The 21,620-nt window shown below is 42.2% G+C and overlaps 1 protein-coding gene across 5 annotated transcripts in view; it reads right to left on the bottom strand.

Annotated features, from left to right (window-relative positions):
- arap2 (ArfGAP with RhoGAP domain, ankyrin repeat and PH domain 2) overlaps positions 1-21,620 on the bottom strand; it is an 85,192-nt gene that overhangs the window by 44,226 nt on the left and 19,346 nt on the right. For all 5 annotated transcript variants that reach the window (XM_078796877.1, XM_078796878.1, XM_058069128.2 and 2 more), the window contains exons 9-13: positions 19,193-19,416; positions 10,394-10,500; positions 5,868-6,067; positions 3,823-3,908; positions 3,399-3,581 (exon numbers count right to left, since the gene is read on the bottom strand). In XM_078796877.1, coding sequence (XP_078653003.1) covers positions 3,399-3,581; positions 3,823-3,908; positions 5,868-6,067; positions 10,394-10,500; positions 19,193-19,416 — 800 coding nt within the window. The remainder of the gene's footprint in view (positions 1-3,398; positions 3,582-3,822; positions 3,909-5,867; positions 6,068-10,393; positions 10,501-19,192; positions 19,417-21,620) is intronic.

Consider the following 21,620-nt stretch of genomic DNA (forward strand, 5'->3'; position numbering starts at 1 on the left):
ATTGGCAGCCTTCATGCAGCCCCCAGATCATAACTCCTTGACTGACTATATCAAAATGTATTTTATATAGCTGGGTATTTTTCATTCATTCATTCATTCATTTTCTACCGCTTTTCCTCACGAGGGTCGCGGGGGTGCTGGAGCCTATCCCAGGTGTCTTCGGGCAAGAGGCGGGGTACACCCTGGACCGGTTGCCAGCCAATCACAGGGCAGCTGGGTATTTTTGACACTCCAAAACAAGTGAGTCTACCTCACAAAGAATGTCCAAAGTGTCAATATTTAGTGTGAGTACCATTGTTATCTAACCTTAACCTGCCTTAATTCTGAACCACAGCTCCCAAGTGTTGGCAGCCTTCATGCAGCCCCCAGATCATAACTCCTTGACTGACTATATCAAAATGTATTTTTTATAGTAAAGTCCCTTCACAAGATAAACTCATTGAAATGCTTACTTGGTGTCCTCATGTTGGTGATATATCGCTATTAAAAATAACCAAAATATAAAAAAAACACTGACTACATTGGAGCAGTGCGGTTATTGTTTGTTATTGGTCTTCCCACTTTTCAGTTGACTTGATATACAAAGCATTGAATTCCTTCATTGTCTTTGTTAGAAGTCTTCACCTGGGCCGCTCACTGAGGTGAGACAAAAGAAAACTCGTCAGTCTCCTCCATTGATGTGACATTGTGGACGCTGACCCGCAACAAAGTGGATCAACAGCGGAGTCAGGTGGCAGCGGAAGCAGAATCTCAATGAGCAACGTTTTCCTTTTTATCCGACTGGGCCCAACTAAGGAAGCGTTATCGATCAGTACGTTCATGCTGCCCGAACAAAGAGCTTATTGATAAAACATCTGAAATAACAAGTAAGCATCAGCAAACGGCTATCTTACAGTACGTACTGTAAAAGTGTGTGTTGTTGCAGTGAACCACAGGGTCAGATTAAGACTCTCATGCTGCCCGGCCTTATTCTGGATCATCGCTGTAAAATGACCTTCTGTGTCATAGCAATTACCGCTGCCGCTGGAGGCATCGTGTGTGTGTGCGTGTGTGTGTGTGTGTGATGATATAAGTAGGTCCTTTGACACCCCCTTCTCTAGGTCACGCGGCCTGCCGAGACTCCGCCGAGGTCGCTGGGATATGAGCTTCTAATGGGGACCGTGGGAATAGAAAACAGAGCGAATAAATGAGAAGCGGGATGCGGAGATTCTACAACAATTTTAGTAGCATGGACCTCCAGTGAATTTGGATCAGCAACACTGACACCCACGCTCTGTGTACTGTATATGCTTTGCCATTAGGGTCAATGTGGTCCTTAATGACGTTTAAGAGGTCCATTAAATAACCTCACTGCATTGTCACTAACAGTGGCGTCATTAGGCCTATTTTAGGAGGCTTCAGCCTTTTCAATGGAACACTTTCGTCATAAGGAACTACTGTGTCATTCACGACGTTGCACTAAAACAGTCTGATTCCTGAAATAGTTCAGTCTTTCGATTTTTCACACTTACATGCACTGCTCTAATCCGATCGTTGGCCTGACGCTGTGTGCCTCTGGAATGCTAGGGGGTGACTTGGGTTATTTCAGCTTTTTTATCTAAGTGGGCAGAGAAAGAGAATGCTAAATGCCAATAGCTGTCACTAATACGGATGCAACGGTGTGCATCCGCCCTGTACGAGACAATCCTCCCTTAAGGGCTTGGTTTCAATACATTCCGCATCTCTGTGTGTGTCCACGTGCATGCCTGTCCAGGCTGGCGAAAAGCCCTCCCTGCAACATAATGTCCCATTTCCCACAGTGTGCATAGTTCAAGTTAGGGGCAGTCTGCTTAAAAGCAAGATGAGAAGGTACGGCTGTCGATGTGGAAGTGGAGACCTATGTGACAATAGCCGCAAGGGTTGTATCCCGCTTCTGGAGTCGGACCTTGTGCATGTCAGTGGAAGTGTCTGCGATCAGTGGAGGCAACTTCAGACGCCACCGGTGTCCGCCGGGCCCCCCGCCTCGAGGTGCGGTGTTTTTAACAACTCACTTTCACATCCATCAATGGCATATATTTTTACATACTACACGAATTTGCGTTGTTACCTATAACACAAAGCTTAGAGTTTATACTACATTGGATTGGTGTATCTTTAATATACACGCATCCTTCAATTTGTATTTTTACATTGACATTTTTCTCCATGTTGGTGTAAAACTGATGTTCCACAGAGACTACCGCATCCGTAGATGCGTAGATCCTGTGATCCTGTGATCCGTAGATCCTGTGCTAATGATCAATCGATGAAAATGTATACATAGTACATAGTCAAACACAATCTAATAAAAGTGTTTTCATGCAAGGCTGGCTGCAACCAAATTCATGCAAAAGTTCAGATTTTTTTGTGCATGATAACGTAGTGACTGTTAGTGAGATGACTATTCTAAAATTATTTAAAGGTGACTATCCACTGTTTAAAGCCAACCTATTCAACACCGCCAAAATGGCTTGAAAACGGGTTAAATGGACTATACTCACAAATGATTCATTCACTACACAATGTTATTTTAGTTTTACTTCTGTATTACTATTATTCTCATTCTCTAGTTATTTAACTAGGGCATTACTTATCATACAGCATGTATTATTCATTACTGCACAAAGTTCTTGTCTACTTTTACGCCCATATTTTATTTATTCGATTTTTTCTATTATTTATTTACTCTACTTACTATTTACCATTTTTTATTTTCTCATCTATAATATTGCTACAAATATTGTATCTTTCAGACATGTTGTGTATACATGTACATATACTATGTGAAAATAATTTGAATTTGAAATAAACTAAAACATTACCAAAAGAGTGCAGTACAATTATTCTTGCCCCACTTCTCGAAAAAAGAAGTAGTTAAAAAAAAAAAGTTTTGCATAACACCATAAAACAAAATCCCTCCGGGAGAGGTAATCATTTTTAGAGATTAAGGCAAGCATGCAATCCTACACAAATCACTTCAAAACCTATTTATTTTTACTCTAAAGTGACACTTTAAACAGTCATCTGCTATACGAGTTGACCCCTGGGTGCATAAAAGCTTGGTGTAGTCTTTGTAGTCCGTAACAAATGTTCCCAAAGGATCAGGCATCACACAGAGCGGTAAATAGATATGACACACAATGGAGAAAAGACGTCCAATTAAATCAGCTTCACGACCAATGCATTCGCTGGAATCACATTTTTTTTGCTTTTGCTTCTTACATACATTGCTTGTGATTTATAAACGTGCACTACGATCTTTAGGTCTGTTTTGAAGCTGTTTGTTGGAGGTTGATCCTGTCCAAAGCTGTCGAATCCACTATATGTAAGTATCATCTCTTTTTTCACAAACAATATACTTCTTTACTTTAAAGATGTACCTTGTTCAGCTGCTCCGAGTCATGAAGATCATCCAGGATCCGGCGGTACTTTCTCTCCCGGTACTTCCGACGGACAAAGGTGGCACGCTGCTCGGCCGAAGCCCTGCTGTGGAGCTCTTCCTCCAGCGGCAGGTTAGCCGCCCAGAAGCTATTGGCCTTCTGGTTTCCCACTTCCAAGAAGAGCTGAGGATGGATGGCAGATCATTAAATTTCAATTGATTTCAAATGGAAATGAACACAGTCTGTAAATACTTTTTTCCATGCTATCCTGCCATGAAACTGATGATCCTGCCTAACCCACCTTATTTCAGATCTCTAATAAGTATCTTTTCTCAAAGGAGATGTAAAAAAGGATCCCTTTACACAATAGTAGTAGTTGGTAATGGTGGCCCCAATAAGACAGGATTTTCATACATATACATACCTCCACAAGCTCATTGCTCCAGATGCTGCTGTCTAGCTTCAAGCTTCGCACCTTAGAGACACTGGGGCCGAGTGAGCGGTGCTGCCCTGTCGGCAACAAGAAGAAAAATACAACTCAACAAACACGATGGAGCGTAGAGAGCAGACATCTTGAGTCCCCTCAGCGCTCCTTAATTGGAAATGAAAGCGCAGAACGAGGGGGCCATTAATTGCTAATGAATCATGAGTAATTCATTGTGTTTGTTGGTCGGCCTGTTTATTTGGGTGAACAGTGGGGTGGCTTGTGGGGTTGCTTGTGGCCAAAGAGAGCACGCATGTGAATAAAACATGAGACAAGAACCACGCTGATGTGTGAATTATTGTCCCTGTGAGTAATGGCGGATTTATCCCATATTGAAATAGAGCAGCAGCAGCAGCAGCAGCATGACTTGACACAGATTGAAGAGCTTTATGATGGCGCTACAAGCATCCGCTGAGGCGGACAGTGCCATAAGGCTTGTTGTCGAGGTAACGAAAGCCGGGTGAGGGTGCCGTCCTCACATATAAATAGCCGAATGTCTTCATCTTTCCCCCGGTGAGCCACAACAAAACACAAAAAGGGCATTCCCATCACAGCGGCTCGTCCACAAAAAAGGCCAAGCTGCCACACTTTTCACCCCCAATTAAAAACTTTCCCAGCGACTACAGTGACAATGCCATACAGGCGATCCTCCCTCTTCATAACAACTGAAACATAGACCGCAAAGACTGTTGTCTTACTAGACAACATTTTTACAAAGAATACTATGAAGTGTGCCACTGGAAGTAGCAGATGTTTTTGGGGATGTGGTAGTTTGAGCAACCAGGGCACTTTCATCAATGTTTTCAATAATAACAACACAGTGGAACCTCAGTTAACGTACGCCGCAGTTAGCATGTTTTTCGATGAAGTGGAAAATTCCCACAAATATTTTGCAATGATGCCTTCAGAGACAGGGAAAGCACTGTCATCCATGAGAAACTACTACTTCTCCGCATTGAGAGAAGGTAGATGAGTGGTTCGGGTATCTGGTTGGGATGCCTCCGCATGGAGGTGTTCAGAGCAACATCTGACCGGTGGAAAAACCCAGGAAATGGAGAAACTATGTCTCTCAGGATCCATCGGGAGGAACTAGACAAAGCTGCTGGGTAGAGAGAAGCCTGGGCTTCTCATTTTTTAGGCTGCTTTTCCCGCGACTCGACCTTGATTAAGCGGAAGAAGATGAATGCGTGAATGGATGAACATGGATAAATAAACATTCAACATCATTTGTCGGTACTGAAGACTTTTGTTGACAAAGACGGCGATGGTATCATGGTATAATATGGTACGATCACCGAAACAGTGTGCGAGAACTGGGGCAAAATTTTGGCCAAAATTTGTCGAAAACCGAATCACACAAAAACTGGGAAGTTCCAAAACGGAGGTTTCACTTTATGATTTTTCTAAGGCTCGACCAGTGAGCACAGATTATCTTTCCACATGAAATGGAACATAATGGACTCTAAAAAGTCCTTTAAGTCAATGCAACTAATGAAAATGTGCGAGTACGAGCAAGGCCCACATCAGTGAGTGAAGCGACAGGCTATTAAAATTCATTCAGTCTTGCTCCAAGAAGAAGAAGAAAAGCCAGTCTGGGATCATTTTTACCATTAGCCTTCTCATTACTTCTTCCCTCTTCCTCTTGTTCAGCACTTCTCTTTATTGTCCGTGACATCAGAGTGCTAATTATAAGTGAGGCAAGGCATCGGTATTCTGAGCGGACGACCGCCTAATTTAAAGGAGAGTCTCCTCCTCTCTCACCAAGCGTGTCGACCAAATGTAATATTAAACAGCCCAGCAAATGAAATCATTTAAGGATGTTTGAGGAGGGATGTTGGATATCTGATGGCTAGCAATTACATGGGCTTTGCTGAGGTGAGGTGAGGAATCCCATTAAAAGTTCTGGCTCTCAGGCATGAAGGGATAAAGAGGGAGGGAAGAGTGCACCGTGAAGTGTAGATAGAAAGAACACACTTCAATCCTACCTGCGCACTTCTTACAGATGACCACGCCTAGGTTGACAGACGCCCACTCTGGCTGGGGAGCACGACAGTCGGCGCAGGTCTTGTTGGAATCGTTAAACCAGATCTTCTCGGCCACCTCGTAGTCGGACAGCGTCTCTGCAATGGACTCCTGAATAGCTTCCTTCCACTCCGACTTTTCTCGTTCTGACTCCGCCACAAAGCTACAAATAATGGATTACTGGTTATAGAATTGATTGGAACAAGCAATTAAAAAGCATAGTGTCTTTCTAATGAAGTGATTGAGGGGGGGGCATTTTATTTTTGAAGGCATTTCCGAGTGTGGGGGCTGCATGACTTTAAACTACCATAAATGCTCCAATTTATGTCTCTATTCAATTAACTGCAGAGTCCCCTATAGTCGCCAGATGCATGGTCTATAAAATCAAATAACTGACTAATTAACGCTAGGTCAAAAAGCATTGGCATTAACAGCTGTGGCTGCAGGAAACCACCTGATGTGGTTTTCATTAACACCACAAAAATGTGCATTTGACGTATCATGTGTGGTCAGCACCCAGCAGCATCTTCTGTATTGCAAGGCCATGTTTCTGACACATACTGTATATATTAGGGATGTTCCGATCAGGGTTTTATGCGGCTGATACCAATCCCGATAATCCATGAATGAAATCGACTGATACTGATACTAACACCAATCACATACATGCAGAGTAAATGTTTAAATGTACCGCCAGCTATATTAGGGGTCACGATCAAGGTCAAGATTTTTTTGTGAGAGCTACTTTTATAAAATAAAAATGGCCACGAGCGACACATTTTTGTAACATTTATTTTCATAGCTTATTTCAAGCCAATATGCTTGTTTTTCCAGAACATGAACAAAATGCTGGTATCTACAACTCACATTTGAAATTTCACAATACATTTATTTCTAGTCTTCTCACATTATTAACTGAAAACCTGAGTGAAAAGCAGGTTTGCCCGTCTCTGCTGATCCTCTCCAGCCGCATCCGCTGCCTTCTGAGCCACAGATGCAGCCGAGCTTGGCAACTTGGCACCACTGCTGAAATCAGTGTGCACAACATGTGTTTCAAGCACAGCACAAACGGTCAAACTTGTCAAGGTCCACGTGTGCTGTGCACTCTCATTGGACAGCCTGATGTGCAACCACCATGCGCATGCTCACGGCGTCACAAGTGGTTACAGGGAGCACGCACGTCATACATCATCCGTAACCCGACGCAACCCCGCACACAACAAATGTTCCTCCTGCAATAAACGTGCAACATAGTGTCTGCATGCTCCCAAATCTGTAGTCCGTACTCATCCCCAAAATTTGCCCACGCTTGCAAGTACATCAGGTTGGGAACCGGGGCTTTATAGCCGCTTCCGAGAGCCTCAAACTCACTAAATCCTGTCAAGTGCTCACTCCTAACTGCCACACCAATCTGTCTGAGGTTTTTCAAAGCACCACCACAATGCAACATTTTTTTAGGCACATTTTGGAGGTTTCAAAACTCACTCACAAAGACAGGAAGTCCCACACAGGACAGACATTTTTGTTCCAAATGCCAAGATAGATTCTGAATGACAAACAGACAGATACTGGAGATAATGTTAAAAGGTGTTTGCCCACGTCCTGAATTTTTTCCTCAAGTTTGTCACATTTAAATATTTCAGATCATCAAACAAATTCAAAAACGAAGAAACATAAAAAACACTGCTGAACAAAAATAACATTAAGGCCATTAGAAACGTTAATAACATTAAAAACCCAACACCCCCCCTCCCTAAAAAAATCAGTGACAAATTATTGAATAATGAATTCGTCAAGTGTGTTAATAAAAACAAAGTACTGGAGGACAGCCCATACGGATACAGAGCTATCATTTCAACTTGGATGGTGGTTATTTAAATAACTGGGGAAAATTCCCAACGCACTACATCATGTGTGTGCAGACGGAGAATGTATGCTAACAAAAGCATTCGACACAATTAATGATACAAGCCTAATTAACAAGCTATGTCACCAGCAGGTTGGTCTTGAACTGGGTAAAAAGTAGGGATGAGTCAGATACTCATTATAAATTGTGTATCCATTCGGGATAATGTATTTTTATCGGATATAAGTATGAAACTTGTAGATTTCGTCATTATCCGTATTTGTGTTTAAAGAAAATGCTCATTATGTATTCACTATTCACGCTCTGTGATTGGCCAGTCGCACCACAATAAAGGTGCATTTTTTTCAAGACAGCGGGCGCGATCGTGCATCAGTCACTGACGGTGTTTTTTTTTTTGTCTGCTTTTTGCTGCTGATATGAAGTCAAAAACTGCTTGTAGTACTGAATATGGTGCTTTTGAGAAAAATACAAGGCTAACACATTATTATGTTTAATGCCATGTATAAGCTTAAACTAGTATGTGTGTACCAAATATAAAGCCTCGCCCCCCGGCCAATTTTATTGACTCAATGTGGCCCAGTCAAAAAGTTTGCCCACCCCTGGGTTAAAAGCTCGTTGTGAGTGCACCGATAGCTTGTGGATATGGCTCCTGCCGAAAAAAAAGCTACCGTTTACTCACTGGCTCGTGAGCGGCACAGTATGTAAACAATTAGTAGTTCTGAAGTAAAGGAGAATAAACGAGATTACAATTTAGCCGCACCACTATGTAAGGGTAGAAAGAAAAAAGTAGCAGAATGTACGGTACTAATGTAACCACCACCTTGTATGCATAAATCAAAGCATTACAATTAACCTTCATTTATGACATTAGCATCATTAGCATTATGTTACATCAAGAATCCTGTGCTTTTGTGTTGCAAAAAGCACCAAAGGAAAAAAACAGCATACAGTATGAGCGTATCCAAATGTTTCAAACTTTATTGGACTAAATCATCACCAAAGTTATCAAATTTAATGTACACTTCTTTTATTGTTTTTTCCTTTGATAACTTCATGGTTAACTTATTTTTACACTTGTATGACAATTAGGTATGCAACAAAGTAAAATGCCAACTGTTTTATTGCTGTCACTTGTTACTTTAACAGTGGCTAACTTCTTTTTATGCTTATGTGGAACATGGAAAAGTAATATTTTTACTATTATTTACTGTGGTTAACTTCTTTTTATGCTTCTATACCAAATTATTTCCATTTCCACTGTTTCTTACAGGGAAAAACGTCTTTGAATTGAATGAAATTGGGCCCAAGAACAATGACTCATCGGCCAATCTGATATCAGATTGTTGAATGGTGTTCAAAATCAGTTTGAAGACAAGTCCCGACTGACTGTGCAGTTTTATGTTATGACCTCCACCTTGGTACAATGGACTTTAAGGCAGTTCTTCCAGAACCAATGCGTCCTCCACCGGGGATAATCCAAAGACCTCTCATGTCAGGAGTTTTCATTAGGGAATAATTCCTCTCCAAGGTACAAATATTGTCAACACACACACACACAAAGCAGATTTCCTCTGATATGCCCTTGAGCTAAAAGGGTTTATCTGCAGATTTACTTAAGTCCAAATGCTTTGCAATAAGTTTCCTTTGCGGCAAAGTTGAACGTCTTTGTCCCCTCTTCCTAATTGTCATTCTCACCGCTAATAATAAAAGCCCACGATAGTATCTGTGGCAACAGCAAAACAATGGAAAAGCCAAAGTGAGTCTGCCCGGCCTAAAGTGATTAGATGAGTTTGTGGCTAATCCCCACCTTGAGCAGGTAGCACAAGACTGCTAGGGTGACCAATCGATGAGATCCACACACACACACACACAATAAAATAAGCCTTTCAGCATTCACCTCGTCAAAACAATTCAGGAGCTCATTTTAATTCCGCCTTTTTTTTTTGTCTTGGTTCTGCACAAAATGGCAATTACGTTGGGGTTATTAACAAAAGCACCAACCGATGGGACCATTAAGAAGGCTGACACAAACAGATCGACTGGATGGACGAGAGACAAGTAGAGCAACGAGGGAGGGTCTTACATAAATCAAGTCAATCTACAAAAGGCGAGCACATAGCCCGACAAAAAAAAAGGGAAGAGAAAAAAAAAAGAGAAATGTCGTAGACAAACAAACAAGAGCGTGCTTTGTGATGGTTGTATTCTAAATGGGCCATTACAGCTCAAACAAGCTGCGCGCTTATTGATTGTTGGGCCTTAGGGACTGCCGAGTCACCTCAAAGGTTCAGTAGATAACAGCGCATAGCTTCAAGCCGACACTTCATTAAAAAAAAAAAAACACTTGCTTTGTAGGTGGTGTGTAATGCATTTAGTTGCATTAAAGTGCTTTGACAATATTTTTATTTGCTCATTTGTTTTGAAAATATCACAATTACAATTGTAGTACTTTTGTCGTTCTATTTAATTTGCATCTTGTCATTTATGATGAAATTTTTCATTCATTTTGCGTTCAAATACTGCTTTATTAAATTGTTTGTTTTGATTTATAGTATTTCATTACATTTTTTTATGTTCTACTTTGACAGGGTAAACTCTTTGTACTGATCTTACACAAAAACCTACCAGAAGTTTTTGAAGGGCGTGTTGATTTCAAAGACCCGGCGGTCCACATCTCGAATATTGGCGGCCGTCAGCTCCACTTCACAAATAGCCAGGCCTGCTTCGTAGTCCTTGAGGGGCACAAAGAGATGTAGACTTAAAAGAAAAATGCCAGTGAGTGCTCGTTAGGTTAAAAAAATAATTCTCAGAAAATGAATAGTTTAGATGAAGAGCTCATTTGTGGCATTAAAGAGAGAAAAGCAAAGTCATTTACCTTCATTACAAATGATTTGAAATGCTTTCAAGGAGGCAGGAAGGTGGCGGTAGTGCATATTTGGGGTTATTTATTCCTAGAAACACCTTGGAATCTCCCTGAATGAGTAGTAGCACGGTAGCGGCAGCACTAATAGAATAAGCAAGATTAGTCTTCAGTCGACAGCATCAGAGTATCTATCCTCCTTTTTGGCTCCAAATATAGAAGCCCCACCTAATGAGGGACGATCACCTGGTTGCCTCATTAAAGTCACAACTTGTTTTCCCACACGGGGTTTGAATGTCATTTGGTCTAATCCAAGCTAACAAACACAGAAGCAGACCTGCGTTTAGAACAGCGACATTGTCAGTCTACGTGGCCTTTTTTTATTTTTTTTACAGAGTCCTGCTGAAAATAGTTTGTGACAGGCAATAACGTACACGTCTTTGGCTTTTTCTCCTCCTTACCGTTGCCTGTGTATGTGTGTGTGTAGCTAATGTGTGTTGTACCGGCATGCAGCTGCATTGAAAGGTGCATTTGAGGACTCCAAACTTTTTGGACTTTAGAGGCCAATTTTAGAAAGGCCGGTGCTCCCTTGCAAGGCGCAGAGGACATAGAGAGAGCACACACACACACACACACACACGGGAAAATAGAAAAATTACATTTCAGGCAAACTTCCCTCCATCCCAAAGCTCACAAAGTCAAAAGACGAGCAAAGTAAATGAAAAGGAGGATGGGATAAAGTGAAAGAGAGCCTTGGTAAGCCTCACCCAAAGTGCTGAGAGGTCAGTCAAGATACTCACAAACAAGAAGTGGAGCAAACCCCTGCCCCCTTAAAAAAAAGCTAAATCCTGGGCTATGAAGCATATGTATGTTCAAAACAAACAAAGAGAAGCAAATTACTCAAGTGTTCATTAAGCACGGCAACAGAGCAGCAAAATGCGGGCGACTGAAATCTACGTATACACATTGTTGTTTGAATGCAACATACTAAAAGTGGTCCAGGACACTTGCCTGAATGGTTCAATAAACCATGCAACGTCTTGGCAACTGATGTGCTAACTTAACCAGCCTGTGGAACCTCACTCCAGGTAGGCTCTGGTTTAGCCGTGACCCCAATGACGACAATCGATATAGTCAATAAATCGATGGAAATATCGACCAATCCAGGGCGTACCCCACCTCTCGCCCAAAGTCAGCTGGGATAGGCTCCAGCATACCCATGACCCAAGTGAGGATAAGTGACATACAAAATATGAATGGACTTAGATATTGAGCTTCCACTCAACTGCGAATCAAATGTGAATCATTCCAGCCTGACACCTGACAACGAATGATACCAAAGGTGTTGTATGTGGAGGTGCTGAGTCTCATTCCCAAATCGTCACAGTCAGGTGCGAACCGCTCCAGTAAACCCTGAAGGTCACAGCTTGGTGAGGACAGCAGGACCACGTCATACACAAAAACAACAAAGAGGAGATGGCAAAGCAAACCAGACTCCAGCTCCGGTTTTTACGAGAACAAGAACAGCGTGGCGCTACGGTGTCCCTTGTGTCCCAAATCCGGCCAATGCGCACTTTGCCTTGGGAGACTCTAACAAGGGCATATCACCCCAGACAACATAGGACCGAGGGTTACTCATGACATAGTAATGTGCTACCTTTTCCACTCTGGGCATCGTCACTCCATTTGATTGGGCGTCTTAATTATCCACAGTTCAGCATATGTGGTAGAAAAATGTGTCACTAAGATCACTTAGTATTATGCAGAGCATCGTTAGCTTTAATTAGGCCGCTTCAGGGTAAAATTACATACTGTATATATACGGTGTCTTCCAGAAGTAGTGGAACAGTGAGATCAATTCCTTTATTTTTGCTGTCGACTGAAAACTAGAGATGCTGGATATTGGTTTATTTGCCAGTATCTGATACTATCGTCCATGAAGGTAGACATCCATAACCGCTGCTTTCATCGAGAGCTGAAGCTATTCTTCTAAGACCCTTTTTCTAAGGCCTTTTTCTGAGATGAAGCTAGTAAGCTACTTCAGGGATAATAAAATAGTGCCTCCCAAGCTTTATAGGTCGTGTTGAGCTTGGTTACAAATTCACAACACAAAGGTGAAACGTCACACCTCAGATGTGATGGCACTATGGGTTAAAAAAAAACAATATAAAAGCTGATATCTCATTTTTACAAAAATATTAATCAGACATCCCAACTGAAAATATTTGGTTTGACTTCAGAAGACCAATACGAGACAACGAGGGCAACATTCATTCATTCATTCATTTTCTACCGCTTTTCCTCACAAGGGTCGCGGGGGTGCTGGAGCCTATCCCAGCTGTCTTTGGGCGAGAGGCGGGGTACACCCGGGACTGGTCGCCAGCCAATCACAGGGCACATATAGACAAACAACCATTCACACTCTCATACCTATGGACAATTAACCTAGCATGTTTTTGGAATGTGGGAGGAAACCGGAGTACCCGAAGAAAACCCATGCATGCACGGGGAGAACATGCAAACTCCACACAGAGATATCCGAGGGTGGAATTGAACTCCGGTCTCCTAGCTGTGAGGTCGACCGCCGCTGAGGGCAACATTTCAGCTTTTATTTCCAGATATCTGGATCTGATGCACAACTAAGATAGAACCTTTTCTTTGAACCCACCCCATTTTTCATGTATTATAGCTCTGAATTTTTTTTGTTGCCCCAGGAATTTTCCCAAAAGTACAGAGATGAGCGTAAAAAATGTATCAGTCCATACAGTTTTTGTATTTTGTATTTTTTTGCATCGTTCATTCGTGCTGATGTTACTGATGTGTTGTTTTAGGCTCTTTCAGGACATTCTGATGTGCTAACCGTGCCAGACCGTGGAACCTCACTCCATTCGCCTTCCACCAGTCCCTAGCATTGCTTTGTTATGGTCTGTAAGTTTGCTCGGTTGGATGCACCTACTAACCGTCATCTCTCTGAGGCAGGCAATTAAAGCGCCTCCCATCCGTGCCTCGCTACTCGTTACCTTGCTGACATGTGACCCCCCCCCCCCCCCCACCACCACCACCATCACCGATCTTGAATGGCATGGAGGAATGAAAAAAAACACTGCAGGTAAAAATAACTCACCTAATTACCAGGCTGTTACACTAAAAGGAAATGGTAAAAAAAAAGGCGGAAAAGTAGTTCCACCGTCACCATTTGCAGGGAAAAGCAGAGCCACCTTTGGGATAAGACTAAAGGTGTGTGACTGTGCATGAAGAGGCAAGCGATACACTTTGTAACCCTCCAGACTGTCTTTACCTTGGTGCTTCAATGACCTCAAACACAGCTCCATCACAGAGCTTATGACCCGTGAGGAATGAGTCTGGGGCGGCGGAGGTGGAAGGAGGGAGGAGGAGGAGCCGGGAAGCTGATGTTTCCAATAGCTCATTCATCATGTTAGATTAAATACTCCACTCCGCTGAGCTCGAACTGGTTAACGCTCTACTTCCCTCGTCCTGCTCTTGCTCTTCATCTCGCACACATTCCTCCTTCTCCCCCTCCATCTTTTTGTTTCGGTCTCATCCTCCCCACTGCTGGATTCACCACCAGCTGAAACAATACTATTAATTTGGATTCTCTCCTGCCGCTGGAAAAATCTGCTGACGTGGCGGGGGAAAACCCAAAGTCAAACAAAGATGTTTGTTCACACTAACAAAGAAAATAATGAAAGGCAAACAACACAACAGCGGGTGATGTGAAATGAGGAGAAAGAGAGAGATGGATGGAAGTCCCGTCGCTGGCATCGTCAAATGTACACACGAGTAGACCTGGACCAGGGGAGTGGCGCTTTGAAAATGTTCAATTTCTCTCACCTATCCAATTCACGCTCTACTCATCTGACTTCCAGCACCAGTTTGAGCTCTGCCACCTGCTGAAATACTAAAATTAAAAAAAAAAAGACTAAAGACGCACCTTTTTAATCAGGCTTTTAACTAATATTTTTAAACTTTTCTTATGTTTTTATCTTTTTAGTCCTATTTTATGCTCTTAGTCTTCAGCTTTTAACTCCAGTGTTTCCTCAGGGGGGGTCCTCCACACTGGGGGCTGTGTCGGGTCTGCTGAGGGGGTGCCATCCTTGGATCCCTTCGACCCGGCCGGCTGGGGGTTCCTCCCTTTAATGTGGGGGTCCGCCCGTCTGTCGGAGTCGGAGGGCCCGGGTGTTGGTCCCCCGATGGCACGGCTAATTAACCTAGCATGTTTTTGGAATGTGGGAGGAAACCGGAGTACCCGGAGAAAAATAAGGGATGGACGGAGCGTCATTGATGGAGGACTTGAACACCTTCAAGGAGATGGTGATCTTCATACTGTCCCCATCGTGGGTTCGGAGGCGAAGGTGGTCAGGACCTAGAAGTACCTGGGACTGCAGCTGAATGACAAGTTGGACTGATTTCACAACGTGGACACTGTCCACAGGAAAGAACAGGGTCCTTTCTACTGTGTGAGGACGCTGGGGTCCTTCAACATCTATATCTGTTGTGGCCAGTGTTCTCTTTCATGCTGTGGTTTGTGAGGAGGCATGGCTCTGTGTTACGCACAGAGCTGCATCCTCTGAGGACTGTGGCAGAAAAAAAACAACAACAAACTCCTGTCCGTCCAGGAAAATGGCCTTCACCGTGTGCACAACACATTCATCAGGCAGAGGAGTGTGTTCCGCACCAGGCTGCTGCCTCTGATCTGCTCCACCAGTAGACACAGAAACTCCTTTGATCCAACGGCCATACAGCTCTACAACACTTCACGGTCACAGACACCTTAAATACCACCCAGCATCTTTTGTACCAACTGTACCATGCTCCACCTATGGCATGTTTTTTGTTTCCTTCTGCTTTTTCCTGATTACGCAGTTGCCACATTGCCATCTGATTTTTGGCGTGAACCCTTCCTAACGAATACCGGTGATGCTTACTAGTATTACTATTCGAACCTGAGCCGTCTACACCAAAGTCCAGAACGCTAACCACTACACCAAGGCGGGCTTCCACCTATGGCATGTGCACCCATCTTTTACTAGAATCTTAATATATGGACCCTTAAATATTGATATATTTATACTAGGGCTGTCAAAAATAGCAAAAATAACAGCAAGAACTACATTTTTCACTCATTCTGTTAACATTTTTAGCATAATTAACGCATAAGCCCTACCTCTGGTGTCATTCCAGCACCATACACATATACACATGTACATATACTGTAGTATATGTACATCCAGCTCACAAAATATGTCTTCAGTCCTCGTCAGAATGACACGAGCACGAAATGCATTCAAGGACACACTGGAAATCACAATAATGTCTTAATTATGCGCATATGTGTGGTGTAAATATACAGAAAATAAATAAGTGGCTATTCTTATCATTCACTTACATATCTCTTACTGCAGAAGGACAATTACTTCATGGCATAACACGGTTTTAAAGTATGATACAACTGTTGCCCTATTAATAAAAGAGATGAGTGTGAGGTAAACTTTTAGCGACGACAAACAATACAACGACAAACTAAAAACAAGTGCGAGTGAAAAAGGAAAGAGCAAAACAAGCGGGACACAACCAAGGGCAACCAGGAAGCGCTACCAAAATAAAACAGGAACTACGGCATAAAAGCGGAAACTGTCACACAGGCTACCTCAAGAATCGTGACATTAGCTTGAGTAATTTTTTTTTGTTCATTTAGAGCTGTTAATACATACAAGTATGTATTAAATATCAAATGAATCAGAGTTTTCCACTTAATTAATCATGATTAATAACCATTTTGCACTACAAATTCGACATGACAAAAAGATACATGACAAAAATGACGTGTAAGCATCAGACAGCCCTAATTCATACACGTTCTACATTAGTTTTACAAAGGTCTTTTGATAATTACATGATTATTGTTCTGTCTAGTATATGCTACTGAATGTGTGAATTTTATTGTGGATCTTTCTTTCCTTTCTTCTCCAGCATCCGTCTAGCAATATAGTCAGAATGCCTCCATCTCATATGGCCAAATCATCTCAGTCTGACCTCTCTGACCTTGACTCCCACACGTTTAACTTGTTCCTCGGATCTGTTCTTTTCTAATCCAGTCCATCCTCATCACTCCAACAAAAATCAAAGCATCTTCAGCTCTGCCACCTCCAGCTCTGCAGCCTCCTGTCTGCTGGTCATAGCCGCCGTCACCAGATGATACATCAGAGCTGGTCTCGCTAACGTCCTATAAATCTTTCCCTTCACTTTTGCTGATGCTCATTTTTCACAAAGGACTCCTGACACTTCTCCACCCACTGCCTTGAACTAGGGGTGTCCAAAATCCATTTTATTTGCCCGCAGCACAGTGCACAAGTAAAATTAAACCAAAAAAAATAAGAGAGCAAACGGTCATAATGTAGAAAAGAGAAAAGGCTGAAATGTTGATACTAATAGCTAATAATAGCAACACAAAGTTGCACAAAATCTGTTCTGTTCGTAAAACCCCTAAAACCCCAACTGATTGGACTGCACTCGGCGCCAGTAACAACCTTCATTTGAGCAGAGGATCATCCCGTGTCTTGACGGACAACCAATCGGATGCTCCAGCTCAGAGGTGCTCAACCATTTGACTTTTTGTGTTCCATAACCCTCAGAGTCTTTTAAGATCACATAAAATAAGCGGTAACAGCCATACCCGTTTTAACGATACGCCATGATGGTTGTTGTCGTTTGATAAGTAAGAAGCTGCTGACACACATTGCACTTGACTTTTTTGGGGTCATCTTTAACCTTTTCAAAATACTTCCACACTTTAGATCAGGGGTCTCAAACTCAATTTACTTGGGGGCCACTGGAGCTAGGGTCTGGGTGAGACTGGGCCACATCAGGTTTTCCAAAAAAAAAAAAAACGCATTTATTAAAAACGGAAAAATAAAAAACTTTTTCAGTGCTTTGGTTCCGATTTTCTACAAGAAAAGCTCTGATAAAACATTCCACTGTTCTCAAATATCTTAATTTTTATTTTTCTGCACAAAATAAGATGAAAAATAAACAAATCAAGAATAAAGAAAATCAATCAATCAGTAATAAATAAATATAATAATAATAAAACAGCAAATAATAAAAACTTAAGAAGTTGGTGGGTAGATAAATTATTTTTTCAGATTAAAATTAACAAAGCATTATTAGAGCCCTGTAGACATGACAAAACACGACTATAGTCACATTTATACTCTTTTTATTTACAACATATTGCGCAACTGCAGGGTCTTGAGACACATGCTAACTCGCAAACTAGAGATCTAGCGACCTAAACGGTAGCCTCCAAGTTATTTCCTTTAAACTTAAAAAAGCCAAAAACTTACCATTTCCACACAGATAGGGAGGATAACTATTAACAGTTATTTAACCTTTAACATGAACATTAATCAAACATAATAATTTTTTCTGGGTACATGATACCATACAGCATCCATATCAAACTTGCGCGGGCCGCACTAACATTAAACTTTCATATCAAGGCGGGGGCCTAAACTAGCGTCCTGCGGGCCACATTTGGCCCGCGGGCCGCGTGTTTGAGACCCCTGCTTTAGATCATTTGCCACCAAGCCCAACTGCCTTCCCATTAGCTATCCTCTTTAAGGCTGCTGTAACTCAGCCATACTGATGCCTAGAACTTCTATCTAGTCACAACTTCTCTGTGTTTTTTTATATTCATCACTCCTTCCAAGTATTCTTTCCATTTTGCCCCGAAGCCATCCTCCCGTGTCAGCACATTCCCATCTCTGGGCTTGAACACCCTAACTTGCCTCCTTATCATCTTTCCTCTGTCTGTATGGCACACTTTCTTCCTGCCTGTTTCTCTGATTACTTTTGCTGTGTTTGCCAATCATCTGGCAGATCATCATCGCCGCCAAGAGCCTGTCTGAAATGATTCCTGATGTCCTTGCAGGACCTCTCGTTCTTCAACTTCCACCATTCGGTTCCTCTGTTCTCTCCTTGTTTCTTGCACAACAAGAGTCATTCCACAGACTATCACTGGAAATACAATGTATCAACTCATCCAACGAGCTCCAGAAATTCTTGTTGTCTTCAAACTCACAACCAACTTGAGGGGCGTTACCACAGAGTGTGATCACTACTTCTCTAATTTCAATCTTCATCACCATCGCTCGGTCTGACACTGTCGTGATCGCCATAACACTGTTTACATTATTCCTTTCATTATGCCAAAGTCAGTGTTGGTATCGCCAATACCGTGCGGTCATAATAATAAGAGCATACCTGCCCTGTCAACCTGTGCCCTTGTTGGGATCTTAATGAGCCCTGTCACTAATAAGCATTGATTGGCTGCACTGCTGCTTAATGAAGTTGCAACAGGTCCTGGCGTCCTTGTATTTTAGGTCATATGCCAGAATTTTCATTCACATCCACGTCTTTCTTTTTGCTTTCCATATTCATGACTATATGTCTCTCTATTGCTGTCTCATCTCTTTCAAACAGACACTCATTGTCATCCTGCAGAGAGGAAGTCCCCAAAGGTGCAGAGAAAAATAAAGAAGTACCTGTTCTGTTTTGCACAGCCTGACTTTGCTCCCCACCAGGGACACCAGAACTCTGCCTTTGTAGGCGCGCACCTCCAGCATACCGCGCTTGTTTGTGGAGGAACGGCTGCGGCGCAGGCTGTGGCGCCACTTCTGGGAGCCGGCAGCGGCGGTGGGGGGGGCGTGGTGGTGGTGGTGGTGGTGCGCTGCCGTCTGAAGAGTATCCATCCACTCGTGGCGCTCCCCTGTCGACACGCGCGAATGGAGAAAACGCATTTAAAACAAAGAAAAGATTAAACCGGGAGTCATCATTTTTGCAAGGGCTGCCGCATACAAAGGATTCCAATATGAAAGAGGAGTAATTGGACAGGATGAGCCACAACTGGTTTGAATTCACTTTGCCCCTGGAAAAATAACATCCTTCAAAGCGGCAAAGAGAAAGCAATAGCAGCTTAGCTCACTATTAAAAAGCCTCTGGCAAAATTGAGCAGATCACCCACAACAGTTCATTAAAACATCATCAAGCCAGTCAGTGAATACAGCTCAACATTCTCGACTATTTTGTCATTTCAATAATTATTCCATAACTATTATACTTCTAGCATTGCTTATTTTTACTACTTATTTATTATAACTGTATTTGTTATCAATTGTAGTCTTCTGTATGAACTGGAATACAACTATAAAAACACCAAGAGTCTTTTTAGTAATGTCGTAAACTAGCACGAGAACATGGCGGCACACTAGTACTGCTCCAAGAGTGTGTCCGACAACAGTGCACCTTGCTGAGACAGGTTCCAGGTTCCAACACAAGCTCATTCAACAAGACAATCCGGTACTTTGGCAATGACAGCACAACTTTTATGATATTTCATGTCCCGACATAAAAACACGGGGCTTCTAAATTCAGTGTGAGTGGCTTAAATATTGGTACGTTCTATCGTCTGACAAATTACGGTACATATAAATGACAAATAACATCACAAGGACACCATCTTCCTGTTTTTCCATGAGCTATTTCTGGAATTCAATAGTGTTTTGCACCTTATCTATCAAAATCTTGACATTTGACATTTCCTTTGGCTCGATTTTGGGTTACAGTATTGAACAGAGTAACAATATTTCATACATTCATTCATTCATTTATTTTCTACTGCTTATCCTCAACAAAAACTACATATGAAAAGAAGACGATAGTGGTCGATCTCGCTGCCAGATTGTGTCTTCGGGGTCAGTCACGTCTTCAATAACTGTGTTTTGTGTTAACATTTTTGGCTTTCTGGAACTAATTAATTTGATTAACATGATTTGTGATGGGGATAATTCTATTACCGTCCGTTTCGGTTAGACTCAGACCTTCTGGAATGAATTAATGATGCTAACCAAGGTTCCACTGTATGCATAAATAGGAGTGGCTCTGTTAAGTGTGACTCCTCATATCATACCTGTATGATATTCTGGCAGGTAGGATTTAAACTTGCATAGTCACCTTTTCTTCTTGGATTTTCTACTGTGTATTGCTACCATGAAATGGAATAAAACTGGAAAAAAGTTTCCTCCCACATTCCAAAAACATGCAAGGTTAATTGGAGGCTCTAAATTGTCCATAGGTATGAATGTGAGTGGGAATGGTTTTGTGGCCTGCCATTGGCTGGCCACCAGTCCAGGGTGTACCCCGCCTCTCGCCCAAAGTCAGCTGGGATAGGCTCCAGCATACCCCCGCAACCGTGGATGGATCCCTGCAATTTTTTGTAGAAGCTATAGCCTTAGTTTTGTTTTTTGTTTATTGTGACTTTTCCTCATTAATGTCATGTCATTCATATAATACTGTATCTTTGTTTTCAAAAGTACAACATTGTCTTTTCCTCATTAAAGCAACTTAATTCAAATAATTTCATGAAAATTCATATTTATTGAAGTGGTTATACTTTCATTTACGTGACTTTTTATTACAACACATGTATTATTTTTAATTATTCACTAGCCCTGCAACAGTGACAGAATATACACAGACAAAGCACTTATGCAACGCTGCCAAAGTACATCAAATGGACCTGAAAGAAGACATGACAAGACATCCTTAACCACACTGGCCGAAACTCCAAGCCAGTCTTCATCAGACCATTTAATATTTCATGTTAAGGGGTGTGTGTGTGTGTGTGTGTGTGGTGGGGAGGGGGGGGGGGTGCTTTTAATCCCAAAAGGAAGAGAAGTCCCTGTAATGTGACTGTAGAAACAGATTTATACAGTCACAACAGGAGTTTTTACACAAGTAAACACACACCCCGCGGGTCCATGCCAGACGGCGCCCGCTGTGGCAACTGTTTAACACAACACAGGGAATGGGAAAATCAAATATGATGTGAAAGGCAGGAAAAATGTCTCATCTCATCGGCTTTTGTCTTGGAAAGAAGTCGATGTAATTGTGACGTGATGACAGGTTTGATTA

Source organism: Doryrhamphus excisus, linkage group LG2, assembly GCF_037039965.1.
Source record: "Doryrhamphus excisus strain RoL-2023G ecotype Guam linkage group LG2, RoL_Dexc_Guam_v1.1, whole genome shotgun sequence".
Classification (NCBI taxonomy): Eukaryota; Metazoa; Chordata; class Actinopteri; order Syngnathiformes; family Syngnathidae; genus Doryrhamphus; species Doryrhamphus excisus.